Source organism: Berghia stephanieae, chromosome 4, assembly GCF_034508935.2.
Source record: "Berghia stephanieae isolate SIO BIC M18660-M18661 chromosome 4, UCSD_Bste_1.3, whole genome shotgun sequence".
In the NCBI taxonomy this organism is placed as follows: Eukaryota; Metazoa; Mollusca; class Gastropoda; order Nudibranchia; family Aeolidiidae; genus Berghia; species Berghia stephanieae.
This window is the reverse complement of record NC_088363.1, coordinates 17325230-17341479: the sequence shown is the minus strand read 5'-3', so window position 1 is coordinate 17341479 and position 16250 is coordinate 17325230. Positions and strand designations below refer to the sequence as shown.

The 16250-nt window shown below is 32.7% G+C and overlaps 1 protein-coding gene across 2 annotated transcripts in view; it reads right to left on the bottom strand.

Annotated features, from left to right (window-relative positions):
* LOC144970128 (scaffold protein ILK-like) overlaps positions 1–16250 on the bottom strand; it is a 32065-nt gene that overhangs the window by 13877 nt on the left and 1938 nt on the right. Inside the window, exons 3-10 of one of the 2 annotated variants that reach the window (XM_078909377.1) lie at positions 16030–16125; positions 10853–10949; positions 9993–10073; positions 8657–8742; positions 8299–8408; positions 6884–7011; positions 5603–5724; positions 3364–3435 (exon numbers count right to left, since the gene is read on the bottom strand). In XM_078909377.1, the coding sequence (XP_078765503.1) occupies positions 3364–3435; positions 5603–5724; positions 6884–7011; positions 8299–8408; positions 8657–8742; positions 9993–10073; positions 10853–10949; positions 16030–16125 (792 nt within the window). The remainder of the gene's footprint in view (positions 1–3363; positions 3436–5602; positions 5725–6883; positions 7012–8298; positions 8409–8656; positions 8743–9992; positions 10074–10852; positions 10950–16029; positions 16126–16250) is intronic. The other variant, XM_078909378.1, reaches the window with a different exon arrangement.

The following is a 16250-nucleotide window of genomic DNA, read 5'->3' as shown; positions in this document are numbered from 1 at the left end:
AAGTATAAGAGCTAAAGCTTAGGTGTGATTAATTCATTTATCACAATCTTTCGAAACATTTTAAGATAATTTTTCTTCCTCATCTGAAAAAAAGTGATAAACACTTTTAACATTAACATTTTAGTTAATGTTGTTGTGATTTTAAACATCTCTAAAAGATATGAACATGTTTATTTGTTCAACTTCTTTTTAAAAGATTTTTACAGTTGACAACTTTTTCAGGTCATATCAGTACCAGAAAAATGATGATGGGATAATTTTTGCATTTAAATGTCCTATCCAGACAAGACAAATCTTGCTTGCACGAAATCAGTTAAACATCAGACTGAAATTGTTAGTGTTCAATCATTTTTAAAAACTCTACAAAGAGTGCATTGTAAGTATCCTTATGACAGCATAGAGTATCACATCTTTAAAAGCAATGCATATACCATACTCAATGATATGTCTTTGTGAGGATATGAGATTGGTATTTATCGTTAATCTCATTATTAATTATATGGCGAAAGAACAAAAGTAAGCATTCATTTTTTGTTCCGTTATCAGAAATAAATAGGTGATTTTCTTTTTTTACAGTGCAATTAATATTGAAAACTAAACAATTTGTTTTAAACAATATAGAATTTTAAGCATTATATAAGTAAGACTCACACTAGTGTTCAGTCCCCCATTTCCTTTAATAAAAGTTTTCTCTTACTCATATCTGTTTCACACCTTTGCTAAAGTGTAACAAAACAATATTAAATCTGTTTGGGAATTGTTTTGTTTTTTTAAGCTCTGCCTGATTAAAGTAAAGTGTACTAATTGCATGAAATCAATCACTGCACAGCATAGGCCTGTTAGAACCCGATACACCTCATCTCATTACCAGGTTAGGCATTAAAAGATCAAATAAATAATTTAATAGAAGCGACAAATGCACCCAACTATGCAAAGTCCCAAAAACACAATTGACTAGAAGTAGCATATCCATCACTTGTATAACTAAAAATTTTGAACATCCATTTTTATCAAATTGTGGGTCACACTGCTTCAATCTGACATTATGTGGAAGAGAATGGGACGCTGGAAGTCAGAATTTAGTGTGTGAATAATGATATTTGAGTTTAAATATCCTTTTTGAGTGAATTTTAACTTTCAAACTACAAACTCATCCTCCTCTTCAATTTGATTGTGTCAATCATATAATCTTTGATGACGGAATTCAGTATCCTTTTCAAGAGATCCAACAACAAGGGTTTCGGGTACAGCGCATATGACTCATGTATGGCTTAAACGTGTTGCAAGCTTTGTCACGCAGTCTAAACAAAATATATCAACAATTATTTTTTCAATGAAATAAAACTGCCAGCAGACTTCAAAAGAAGAGGATGTTGAAAGGCAGTAACACCATGAACAAATGTGCATATTTTAAGTGCAAAACGAATGCAAGTAATGGAGAACTTGAAAGTACATGATTGGAGGCTGGACATGAGTGAGAGTCTTATATACATTCAAGCAAAATAATTGTTCTTCCTTCCTTATTGTTTTGGTAAATATTTACCTATAAAGACCATGAAGCTCAGCATTATTTCGCTTGATATTACAGTCATTTAAGAAAAACAAAAGACAAAACAAAAAAACAAACAACCAACTGATTTAATGTTTAAGACACTTACAATACAATCTAATCGTGGGTGCATTCCACACACGCGCAAAAAAAGACCAAAAAAAAAAAAAATGATTCTGGTTATTTTCAGACCACAAACAATATACAACAAAAATCAAGTTTTAATAATGCCCCCCCCCCCTTTTTTTTTTTGTTCAATGAAAAACAAACAACAAAAATAAAATTTAAAAAACCCAAAATAATACTAAATTCATCAAGGGAAGGGAAATGTATTGTTAGAACTATAACAAAAGAGACTGGCATGTCAACAATAAAACATGTGGAAAATAAAATCAACACCAAAAGTTTTAAGGTAAGTTACTAGACTACGTTGAATATAAAAGCAGAGCAGAAGTCAGTATTAGTCTCCCCTGTCAAGCTCTTGTTACTGGTAAGTCTTGAAAAATACATTGTGTCTATTATTTCATCAATACAGAAATGATATACAGTTTAGGTAAATTAAATTGGATGACTTAGGCCATTAAAAAATTTGTGCTGGATGCCAGCATTATTACAGACGTTAATTAAAAGGAAAGCCGATATGTGCAGAACCCAGCACTTTTCTCAGTCTCTCAGGCATATCAAATACCACGACCTAGATTTAACTCATTCAGTTGCTAAGTATTCTTGAATTGAGAAAAAGAAAATCAACAAATACAGATGCAATGGCAAAAGAAAGAACAAATAGGTCTCTGTTCGTTTTTCTTTCTTTTCTAAATTTCAAAATGTCCCATAATACAATGTAATGTTAAGTAGTGAGTGTACTGTATTTCAAGCTTGAAAAAAATCCAATGGTGAGGCAAATAAAATAATTAATAATACCTATGACTCACTGGTTCAAAATTGCGATACAAGAGAAAAATATCAGAAAGGAGAAACTTTTGTTTGAAAAAAAAAAATACAACTCAGAACAAATAATGACTTATCACATAAACTGATATTATGCTTATATAAATGGAAAGAGTTTTCATACAGTCAGGATGATCAGAATTACAATAATTCAGTGGTTTTAGGCTCTTTTGTTTTCGTGTTCTTTATTTTGCTCTCATTTAGTTGACAAATTCTCCTCGATGACAGCATTCAAATTAATTCGATTATTATCATTTAGACTTAATTCCAATTTTCAGCATATTTCCAGATAGATACAATTTGTCAAACATAAAATTAAATATTTAACAATGATGAAGTTCATGGAGAAGTGCCAGATGAACCTTAGATCCAATTGATATAACACCTACTCTCTGGCAGAGAGAGAGAGAGAGAGAGAGAGAGAGAGAGAGAGAGAGAGAGAGAGAGAGAGAGAGAGAGAGAGAGAGAGAGAGAGAGAGAGAGAGATTGGCATGTAGCGACATTAGCCATTAGGTATCAGCCATACCCTTTTTTTTCTTCTCGTACACACTTTTTCTGAAGACTATATCTTAAGATTTTATTGATATCACTCGCAGGTTGTTGTTTTGTGTTGATTTGTAAAAAATCAGAGTTTAAAGCAAGCAATGAGTATTTATTAGTTGGCTGGAATTTCCGAGAGAAAAATGGTCTCTAAGTCATCCAAGTTCACATAGTAGTCATTAATTGTAAGATGTGAGATGACTAGCTGTCAGCCACAGGGAAAGATGACAAGGCATCACACCCACTAATGGTTACAAGAGAGGGGAGGTAATAATCATGGTAATATCAAGACAAGCAAGTCAGTGCATTTTGGAGCAGACGTTTACCCCATTCAGGGTGGCATCCCCTGATGTGTACTTGGGATCGTCCACATTAATTTTGGCGAGGTCCTCGTCAATCTAAGAAAACAGCCCCAATGTTAAGATGTAGACAAAACCTCTTGTTTCACAAAAAAACACATTCATTTGATGAAACAAATATACAATGAGTAAATAATTGTATCTTTAAATGAAATCGATTCATTTTCTCATTCCTTTTTTTTTTTTTTTTGGATCCTTTATGTTAAACTGTGTCTTTGGAATCAAATACAAAATAAATGTATAATATTTGAAAAGACTGTTAAACAAATAAATAGGATAAAAATGGATAATAAAATTCATGAGTAAAAGTATATATCATAAGTAAATTAATACATAAAAATATCAGCTGAGTGGTCAGCTGCTTCCCAAACCCAACATTACTCTGCTGGAAAACAAAATAATATGTAGTAGTATAAACACTGCTTCTGAAAATAAATAAACATAGGAAGTGGTGCTGTTGCATACATATCACAAAAGAATATTATTGTGAAATGGAGAAAAAAAAATAAAAAAAGAAAAAAAAATGAAACTAATGAAATAAAGAAAAATCTAAAACATTATCCTAATTTCAAAAGGATGATTAAACAGGTCATTGATAACTTTGCCCATAAATAATCACTTTTTTCTATCTCAGTGGCAATTATTTTAACCAGTGAAACAAAATCCTAATGAGATACTAAGAGTCTGGGTGCCTTAAAAATGTATTGGCCTGATGAAAAAATATTATATCAGATTTCTAATTAATTTCTAACCGAGAATTTATATTAAATGGGTCCATCATTTACAAAAAGTTTTACTGCCAAAATACTTTTTTTGTGTGTCATTAATTAAGCATTTTCCGTAAAAGTCATAAAATACATGATAAATATCTCACTTTTAGCACTTAGAAAATAGAAATAATAAAAGATAAACAAATTAAAAGATGTTTTTAAATAAAAAAAGAATAGTAAAATCAATAATAAGATTCCTGAATAAATACATCAGATAGATTTACATTAAAGGGGAAAGAAAAGCAGCATTGCAAAAACCATATAAATAGCTTTATATGTGTGTGTTTCTCTTTCTTATTATTCTTACTTAATTGGTGTTAACAAATCATTGCATATGGTGAAAAAAAATGTCATTTTGCAATAACAAAAACAAAACAAAAAAATTTAATATTAAAAAAATAGATATCAATATACAACAAAGAAAACCCTTAACTCAATTTTTCATCTGCCGGCAATTTCATAGATACCATTACATAACTATGACAATGACAAATTATAGCTCCAATCAAAGCAAATGAAAAATAAAAAAGATCTATAAAAATTAAAATTAAAAAAAAACAAAAAAAAACAAAGCAAAACAACTACAAAAATGTATACCTCCTAAGAGTTACAACTGTCCATTGCAATAAACTGACTAAGGTTTGCGGAAGCTGAACCATCCTTGTTATTTTAACATCTATGATGTTATTGATGCAATATTTTGGTGTGCCAACAATGAAAACAGCTTTGCACAGAATAGGCCTTTCAAGCGGTAATCGCTTAAAATGATAGCAGAGGTATCTGACTAATCTAATAGCATTTTGACACATCTTTCTCAGAACTTTTACCTCACACAGTGTGTCTACTTATTTAAAAGATATTCTCTCAAAATGTATTATATATACAATCAATTATCCCTTACTCATAAGCCACTGATATCATTGGGAGAGGCAAGGTTTTCATTTTAATAATATAATTCAAAATGACTTTATGCCTCACACCTTAAAAGTTCACACGGGACTGTGACTAAAGGGCTATTACAAGTCGATGACAAAGATAAAGAGATTTCAAAATTAAAATTAAATGTATTTGAAATGCTCCACTAGAAAATGTTTTTTAAAACGACATTGCTTTGCATTGGGGGTGATTATATTTCTATGCTTTAAAAATTTTAATTATTACTCTACCCCTGCACTGTGTCCACTGTCATATCCAACTTTGTCTGCGTTAACCAATGATATTTCAAAAGACTACTCTTGCGATAATCAGTAATCATATCAAAAGGACCATATTCAATGCAAGAAAATAAGCAATATTAATTACATTTTTCAAAGTAATTGATGCCCCTTATCCCCTATTCTTGACTTGGACAGGCCTTTCAAATACCAAGTGAACAGAAGAAAATCTTTTCACCAAACATAGGATATGATTTGCTATAATTTGAAAAGATTACTTACCATAACGTGTTTACTTGTCAGGGTAAAGTTGGGGACCATTGGTTCCATTGAGTGTAAGAATTCCATACCACGAGCCACATCAATGGCAAAACGCAAGGCTTGATTTTGGTCTACAACTATGCCTAAGGAGTGAAAATTTGACAACGAAACAAAATCAAAAACAGGAGTAGAAATAGTTGTGTCTGATGGTAAATAATGGAGAGAGAGAGAGAGAGAGAGAGAGAGAGAGAGAGAGAGAGAGAGAGAAGAGAGAGAGAGAGAGAGAGAGAGAGAGAGAGAGAGAGAGAGAGATGTATTGTGCACATTTAAAAACGACCAAAAAAAAAACACCAAACAATTTCTAGCTTTTAATTAGTTAATCAACCATAGACAAATAAATAAATAAATAAATAAATAAATAAATAAATAAATAAATAAATTTAAACAATCAATTAAGTCTTCTTGACGTTGATGTCAAATATTAAAATGAATGTTGTACTCTCATAGCTGCCAACTTTTCAAAGAGCTAAAGTGGGACACCCTAAAGCACAATATCGTCATGACCCAAAACAGTAGTTTGTCTGGATTATTATAGAAAATGACCTATATGTAGAGCTTATTCTGTTCCTTGTTTTAATTTGCTAGTGAAAAAAGCATGATCCTGGACATGCAAGGGTCATTTCCATACGTGCGGCTAAGGTGATCTAGAGGTAAGACACTTGCTTTCGGAACGGAAGGTCCTGGGTTCGAGCCTCGCTTGGCACATAGTTGAGTCCTTGGAAAAGACTCTTTACTCACATTCTCTCACCGTACACCTTGTAAAATGAGTACATGGCCATTATCAGTGTTGTCTCTGTCCGAAAAAATTGTAATAATGCCTAACAGACGTCATGTCTCATTCTACATGTTAAGTGTTGCTGTTGGCTAGGGACCCCTTGTAAAGCACTTTGAGCATGTTTAGTGGATATTGCGCTATATAAAAGCTCCATTTAAAAAAGCTCAATTTATACATATTTTTTTAAAAGCCCAATTTATACATATTTTAAAAAGCTAAATTTATACCTATCAACAGTCCAATTTTAATTTCATTTCATTTTTCTTCGATTGCCAAATCGGGACAGTTGGCAGCCACGGTGCTCTGAGTCCGAGTAATCATGGACCAACCAACCATGTCACACTGATAATCCAATGCATAATCCCATAGATCCTGGTTGCGTTTCAATACCATTTTATCAAGATATACCTGTAGTCCGCTTTAAAAAAAAATAAAAATACGGATCAATAAAGAGCTGTCAATATTACCTGACTCCCCATGCAGTGTGTTGTAAAGAGATCCAAACGGCATAAACTGACTGATGACCACCAGGTCTGAAGGGTCTTTGGGAGCACAACATCCTAAGACTGCTAACACATTTGGATGGTTGAAAATTCTGAAGGATGAAAAACGTTTTTCCAAATGTCGACATGTACATGTTGCTGCTCGAAGCTCAAAGCAATAAATAACAATGTGAAATTGAATGTAAGCTTCAATTTAATAAACGAAAACAGATAATGTGGACGTTTCAGGTGTCTCCTTTATCAACAAAACATGATTAATGAAACACTACAGATGAATGAGATATGCGATAATGGCATTGTTAAGGACATTGCGTATTATCTCATTCGTCTGTAGTGTTTCATTCATTCTGTTTTGTTGATAAAGGGGAAACCCGAAATATCCACATTATCTGTTTTCGGTTATTAAATTGAAGCTTACATTCAATTTCATATTGTTACAAATGTCAACATAACATCGCATCATATAAAACATTCCCTTTTATCAAAGGCTCTTTTGCCCAATATACCTTCCAAAATGATGTTCTAATAAACACTGTTCTGTCACGATATGGCTCAAATTACAGTGCTCAAAGTTTTAAGTGCAATACCTCGACCAACTCACCTCCACATGAGACCACCAAGATCCTACAATATAATTTACAATAATGTTAATCGAATTCTTGTTGAGATGAATAATTACTAGCTGCAATCTAAAATAAGATAACCACATTGCAAAATGGTTTCTGTTTCATGTCATATAACATTTATAGTAAATCGACTGAAGTCAAAGTTTATGTAGGAAGAATGACTGAAACATCCAGTAACATTAGTCTCAAATCAAATCTAAGACCAGATAATTGGAGAATTTTTTCTTTTCTTTTAGGAGTGAAATTTTCAGAAGGATCTACTTAAATTGCCATGATATTTTTATGCTACCTAGTTGCTCAACTGTGGCTCAACAGCAGAAACAACCTTTTGTACAATTTAATTCTAGACAGTTTTTTTATTATAAAAATATTGGAAGTTAACAATGTGACAAATTGGAATTCGCTCATTATAGGTTTGTATGAGGTCTTTTTTATTGATAATTTATCAAACTGTGCCTATTATGAAAAAAGTCAAAACGGGAAACAGGACTTGCAACAAAACTGAACCTAAAACTATGTTTCAAATTATCTGACCTGTAATTTATGTTTTATTCCATTTTGTGAAAAAAAACATCCTTTATCAACCCATGTCAAGAAAAATAAATATACAAAGTGGAAATCATTTTCAAGATTAAGAATGGAGAATTGTATGTCATGAATCTTGCCACTAGGTAATAATAAAAACTACCTATTTTAAAAATAGCAACAAATAATATTTTTCAGACAAAAATTAATTTTTTCATGCCCAGCTACCTTAATTTTGGGAATTCCTCTTTAAAATCCCTCATGTTCCGATCAGTGACAGTCCGCATGTTGAGAATCTTTGCAACTATGTCATTTCCCTGCCAAGACCCCCTCCACGTCTGAAAAAGAATGATATAGAAGTAATTTTATTTATATATAAATATATATATATACATTCTTTAAATGATTTCAGAGTGAAAATTGAGTTTTTAAATAAAATACCAAATATGGTAACAGACTGTAAGAAAAATTCAATGAAAATCAACAATAAAAAAAAAAAAAAATGAAAAAGAGGGGAGGGGGCGAACGGGGTGTAAGATCAAATGGAAATCAAAACATGAAAATGCCAAACTCAAGTTACACCTACTTCTCCGGAGTGAGTTTTTGCGATATGCCCAACCAGCTGCAACTCTTTGATGTCAATACCAGTGTGACGAGAAAGAACTGCATCTCCTGTAAATAAAGAAAAAAGAAACCACTGTGATAATTGCTCATTTCAAGATGAAATTTTATTTGCCCGAACACAGAGTCAATGTTAAAATATTTTTTAACAATTTAAATGGAAGAAATCGATGCACAAAATAACAAGAAATATCTTTTTGTGAGATGCTCATATTTTTGTACAAGTCACAAATTATTTTTTTTTTTAATTTAAAAATTGAACTTTATATAGCGCAATATCCACTAAATGTGCTCAAAGCGCTTTACAAGGGGTCCCTGGTCAACAGCAACATTTAACACTTAGGACGGGTCATGACGCCTGTTAGGCGATATTACAATTTTTCGGACAAAGACAACGCTGTTAACGGCCAGGTACTCATTTTACACCTGAGTTCGGTGAGAGAATGTGATTAAAGAGCCTTTTCCAAGGACTCAACTATGCGCCGAGTGCGAGGCTCGAACCCAGGACCTTCCGATCCGAAAGCGAGTGTCATACCACTAGACCACATAGCCGCACAATTTACTGTCCAAAAGCTTAGGCCAGTAAAATATAAAAATAATTGGCAAGTAAAATGGAGCCAAAGTTCAAGATAATTTATTCACTGGCAAGGGAAAATTCTTTGGGTCCTAAAATTTAGACACCTGTCATCCTTATGTCTATGTAATTTTTTTTTTTCATGTTGCCTGACAGTAAAGATGCAGAGCACCACATGATGACAATGAGTTAGAATCTGTGAACCAATATGTCATTGAAACATTATATATTCTCATGATGAACAGGGTCTAATAAGGACAGAAGTGGTTACATATCAGCGACACCTAAATTATTTTCACATTTAGCTCAAATAACGGGTTTGTGTGGTGTGAGTTTAAAAGAGAGGGCAGTGTTCAGGATATAGGGTGACACAGTTGGAGGTGAACAAAATGACTTTTCATTGTTGTACAATGGGGCGGTTTTGTGGAACAAAAAATGGGCCACAGAAAATAGTTGCATCTAATAACATCAATCAAGCTGTTTCATTCTGTATATAACAATTTCTACGATTTGCTGAAATCCAGTTCAAAATTTCCAAGAAAGAACGTATCTTTCAAAGCAGGCATTTAGATAGATGTTTTGCAGAGAAATCATTTCCTTTTGATGAAATAGTAGGCATTTAGATAATACGTGCATAAAGATGGTATACCATTGTATGTATGTGTATATATATATTACTACAATCTATTTTTCTGAGGAAATAACAAGCTTATTTATCTAAACTTACTGCTTCTGGTCTTGTAGCCCAGCCAGCTTCTGTCTTTGAAAGGAATTTTACTCAGATCTTGACCTAAATTAATTGCTCTTTCTGTGAAGTGAAAAAAAAAGTTATGACAATGGATCTGCTATAAATGACAACTGGTCAAAACATAAATTGAAAAGGAAAATGAAAAAAATAAAAATAAACAAATAAATAAAAATAAACTACCATCGCTGAAAAGGAGGAGTAGGGTGGAAATCATATTTCATAACGTCATAATAATTAATGTCACATAGAGATCATGATGCACACGTGGCCACCTAAAATCACATTTTTTTAAAAATCTAAAAAGGAAAAGTCAATGAAAGCCATAAGGCCCATGGAGAAAGAGTTTAAACTTGTATCTACGATGTAAAATGGACAGTAGCAATTTGCCCCTTTAGACAGAATGCAATGTAATTTACTGACACCAAATTTGAGAGGCTCAACTCTCCAAACTTCTGGGTGATATGTGCTCTATCATTAAGCTAGTGAGACTCAATCCCTTTTCCCTATATATCCATAGGCAGAAAAATTGAACTACCATCAAGAAATATAAATAGACAAAATAATGCCCATAAGTCACAGATCAGTGACCGTTGGTATAAAAAGCCACTATGTAAAACCATTAAGAAAGGATGGAGAGTATGTCAGTGATTTTAAATACTTAAATTTCATTTTCAAACAAAAGATTTGAACCAAATCTCAGTAAGATATTATTTGGCTACATCCTTCCCCATTTGTAAACTTCCTAAAATGAGATATATCCCAAAATAATGTCGATTTCTATGCACAACAGAAATCACAAGCATAGACTAGAAGTTGATTTTAAGATAAAGTCAAATTACCTTTCAACATCTTTGCCATGTAAGGACTGCACTTGTCAAGGGGAACATCATCAAACTTATTTGCAATACTTACAAGAGCTCCATTATTGACCAAGTCCTAAGAATGAACAGACCAAAATCAAACTTAATGCATGATGAAATGAACATATACTGAAATAGTAGAAAAGATAGTGAATACAAATTTCTGAGGCAGAAAGAAAGTTTACATTTATGGTTTATACTTGCAATTGGGAACAAACTTATATGATTTATTTATAATGAAAAATTCAAAACGTACACAAATACAAATTACGTTTATCTTATTTTTTTTTTCTTTTTGGTTCCCATTTCAAATTAAAAGTAAAACTTTGTTTTATTCAGCTGAAGGGAACTTGATTTAATGCAACTTGGTGTGAACCATATTCTCTCATCTAATTGAAAAAAGGTGAATCCTTTAGTGTTCACAGCCGTTTATTACACTAGAAATCTTTCACTTTAGTTTACTACCGCCTCACCCCCCAATGGGAATGACCCACCGTCGATGACGGGGAGACCACCGTGTGGTTACGTCATAACATGTCCAGAACGTGAGAACTGGCCTATATTTATCCCTGCCGGTAGAATGCACCGCTTGGATTTCATTGTCAGTCAGGCTATAGGACAGATTTCGTAAAATCGTTCATTTTTACACTGCAATTGCTGACCATACACTTCTTCTATATTTTTCTATTTTATATGGATATAACGGCCACATTTTCATCTTCAAGACACAATTATTTTCATTGATATCAAGAAATGGTGAGTATACTTTATTCTTTCTTGAAAAATGTATATTTTTCTATTTAAAATTAACCAGAAAAATATTTTTAATTGTTTAAAAAATTCAAATTGATGTTATCTGAGTTTTGTTACCCTAACACATGGTAGTAAATATAAGAGTAATAATCTACTTTTAATATAGCATTTATTTCACCGATTTGTAATGACAGGTTTCTGCACAATGAATGTGTAAACACACCTTGTCTAATTCTTTGTTGGCTAACAAAATAGTCCCGTATTCAGACAAACTCCAGAGACATAAGAACACGAGTCCAATGGTGATGATAACGTTGTTGTTGTTTTATGGTGATGATGATGATGATGATGATAGCGCAGTAATAGTAGTAATCATAGTAGCAGTAGTAGTAGTAGTAGTAGTAGTAGTAGTAGTAGTAGTAGTAGAAGTACACACACACACGAGAGAGAGAGAGAGAGAGAGAGAGAGAGAGAGAGAGAGAGAGAGAGAGAGAGAGAGAGTGTGTGTGTATAAAACTCATGTACGCACATTTTTAGCACGGAACGATTTTTATTGCATTGAACTTTGAACCTATAACTTTCACACCGATTTGCCATTCCGTCTTCACGATTCGCACCTTCCCTCGATATTCTTCTACATCGCCCGTTGATACAGTCAACGGGCGTGAGAAAAGAGGGTAGATAGAGATATTATGACATCATCAAAAAGCGATGTAATCAAAGGTGGCGGATGATTGTGTAACATCAAAATCCCGGTGGACTGCGCAACAAGGCCGAAGTTTCGAGGGGATATGTGATTTGAGTGGGAGGGGCTTATTTGACTTTGCCGATGACCGACTGGTGGACGATTGAAATTATAATTGTCCTTTTTCAGCAGCCAATTGGAAATGGGTAATTGTAAACATCTGATTGGCACTCCATGGATAGAAAGCAGTTTGGAGGTCATGAGATGAAATTGCTGGAGACGTGGAGTAAAGTTGAAATGAATTGAAAATCGCAGAGCGGTGATAAATCAATTTTTTTGGCCGCAAATGCTACAGTAAACTTCTTTCTCTATCTTATTTTTGCTAAAAATATTTCAGAGTAGGTATATAGGCGAAATTCATTTTGAATAACGGGCATTTATAACTATATTTTAAAGGAAAATTATTACGTTATTATTATTAGCAGGCATCTAGGCGATCACTATCGTATTATTACTAACAATCAATAATATTATTATAACTCTTATTATTACAAGTCTTCTTCTTCTTATTATTATTATTATCATCATCATCATCATCATCATCATCATCATCATCATCATCACCATCATCATCATCAATAATAACTAATGATTTTTTTTTTCTTTACTCAGATGAATGGTCATACTGAAAACAAGCATTGTCTCAATGCAAATGGACTCTGCCGAATAAGCTGTGAAAGGGCTCAAATGAGATATGTGGTTAAAAACATTTCATGCAAACTGCTCCAGAATTAGCAAGTGAAGTTCCACGGTGAAAAAAAAGAAAACAGAACGTTGGTTGATTAATTAGATGCTGTTTCTGTGACATGTAACAATCAGCTGTTCCTTAAAATAATCGTGAGGTTTACGGATGTTAATAAAAAGTATAAAAATATGTTAAGATCTATACAAAGTTCAGAGGAATACTTATAACTTATTTTTACCTATGATTGTCAATTTATTTAAAAATAACAGTTCATTTTGATTATCTGATCATTAATCCCCCCCCCCCCCCTTCCCCTCCTTTTCAATGCGTTTATCACGATTTTTTATTGTCAAAAAATGGATATTATTTATTTTTTACTATTATTATTATTATTATTATTATTATTATTACTGATATTTTATGATTATTACTAGTATTAGTATTACATCGATATCACGTGTTTCAACTGATTCACAATGATCATTTCTGTTATCCACGATGCTTCGGTTGTTCAGTAAGCAGACCATTTTCAACAAATTTCCATTTTAAATAGTATTAGCTATCTGGTCGGCATCCTTTTTTTTTTGTCGCGGCACCGGAGAGAGAGAGAGAGAGAGAGAGAGAGAGAGAGAGAGAGAGAGAGAGAGAGAGAGAGAGAGAGAGTAAGTGTGTGTGTGTGTTGGTGTACATAAAAACTAATTTATGCAACGTTTTACCACGAAATAATTTTCATTTTACCACCCCAGTTTGATCTCTCATCAGTTCTCTCTGACAACTGAACTTTGAACCTATAACTTTAACACAGCTACGTCATTCCATCTTCACGATTCGCACCTCAACGCGATATTCTTTTATGTTGACTCGTGGCACAGTCAACGGGGTTGAGAGAAGAAGATAGACATTGAGTGACATCATCAAAAGCGATGTGATCAAAGCTGGCGGATGGTTGTGTAACATCAAAGACCAGTGACTGGTCTACAAGGCCTATCATATTCGTAAGTATGTGTGATTTGAGTAGGAGGAGCTTTCTTGACTTTGCTGATGACCGAGTGGTGGACAATTGAAATTAGAATTGTCCTTATTCAGCAGCCAATTGGAAATGGGCAATTGTAAAAAGCTGATTGGACGCTCCATGAAAAGAAAGCAGTTTGAGGGACATGAAAGGAAATTGCCGGAGAGCGTGGAGTGGGGAGGAGTAAATTATATTGAATGAATTGATAGTAATTTGGGGCGTTGGGAAGTTAAATAAAACCCTCGGAGGTGATGAGTCAATTCTTTGGCCGCAAATGATTCAGTAAAATTCTTTATTCTTTCTTTCTTTCTATTTTTAATTCCTTTCTGTCAGGGGGACATATAGGCGAATTCCATTTTTTTTAAACGGGCATTTCGAAAGCTATTTTAAAGAGAAATTATTGCGTTTTTCCGAAATTAGCAGGCGTTTAGGTGATAGCCACTATATTATTTTCATGAAAATGATCATTATCATAATCATCATCATCATCATCATCATCATCATCATCATTATTATTATTATTATTATTATTATATTATTATATTATTATTATTATTATTATTCTTATTATATTATTGTTATTTTATTATATGTAATTATTATCTCATATTATTATATTATTATTATTATTATTATTATTATTATTATATATTATTATTATTATTATTATTATATAGTTTAGATCTATACAAACGTCAAAGGAATGCATATTACATATCTTTTCCTAAGAATTGTCAATTGCCATTACTAAAACCAGTTCGTTTTGATCATTTGATCAACAAAGCCCTACAATTCGGTGATCACGCATTTTTTTATTGCTGTCAAAAAAGGATATTGCTGTACAGGTGAGCGGATATCTCAACAATGCTCCATTACAAAACGACTTTGATTATATATTTCTACTCTGTGAATATTGATGATTATTGCAGTAATTCTCATTTATTTGTATAAACTCAGATAACTATGTAATTTTTGATTATATCGTTTGAAGTAATTAAAATTTCTGACCCATTTTTATGGTTATTTCCTATAAAATCTAATCCCAAATGATCTACTAAAATTATATCAAATAAAAGTATGTAAACCACTTGTTATGACTCTAAAATATCTTATTGCAACCTCTAATAGCATCTTTACTACGCTACTTTGGACTTGAGAAAAAAATCATCAAAATAGGAAAAATTGCTCAGTCTCCCTTTCGTCACAGGCCGTGACTCGCCATCTGTTATGAACTAGCGTCCGGCAAAATTTACCTGTCGAACTAAAGTGAAAGCAGTAAACGGCTGTGTGTTCGTTTCACTTGAAGCTCTACATATTCTATTTTTTAAAAATAAAAAATACTATGCCATGTACAACAATTCTTTTCATTTCATGGAAGCAGACCTGCAAATCTAAAGATAATTATATACAACAAATGACTCATGAAGAAAGTTTTAATATTATTTGTCTTACATGACATATTACTGGGTTTTTTTTGTTTTGTTTTTTTGTTTGTTGCTTTAGGTCTCTTCCAACACAATTGAGGTTATATGAGAGACCGCTGAAACAAAAAAAAACAAGCAATCTAACAAAAATAGTACAAATGTAAATCAAAATCATAACCTAAAGATATCATAAGCTAAATTATAAATAACCAAGAACAAACAGGCTGAAGATTTACAGAAGAAAATATCCCCTGTCAAAAATACAGTCACAAACCAAAGAAGCAGGATAGGCTAGTAAAGAGAAGAAGAAACGACATCACTATCGGACATATTACTGTATGTTGAGCAATGCACTTATGCCACGCAGGTAACAAATGAGTAGAAGTAAAATAATAACACCTATAATGGTAGTAGCAAATAAATAAATGGTGAAAGAAGTGACGAGGAAAGCATGTGTACAAAGATGGGAAAGATTTCGAATTGAGTATCAGTTTAACATATCACAACTTCATAAAACAGTCTCTCTGTAAAAATTACCTCTGCAATCGTTTCATATCCCCAGAAACAGGCATAATGTAGAGGGGTGTTGCCATATTCATTCAAAGCATTGATATTGGCCTTGTTGTGAAGAAGCTGTCAGGGTGTAAAGAAAGTCCTTGTGGATCAGATTTCACTTAAAACAGAGATGGCTAATACTAATACAATGTAATGATAATTGAAATCTTCACAACTGATTCTGTGATACCTACATTACTACA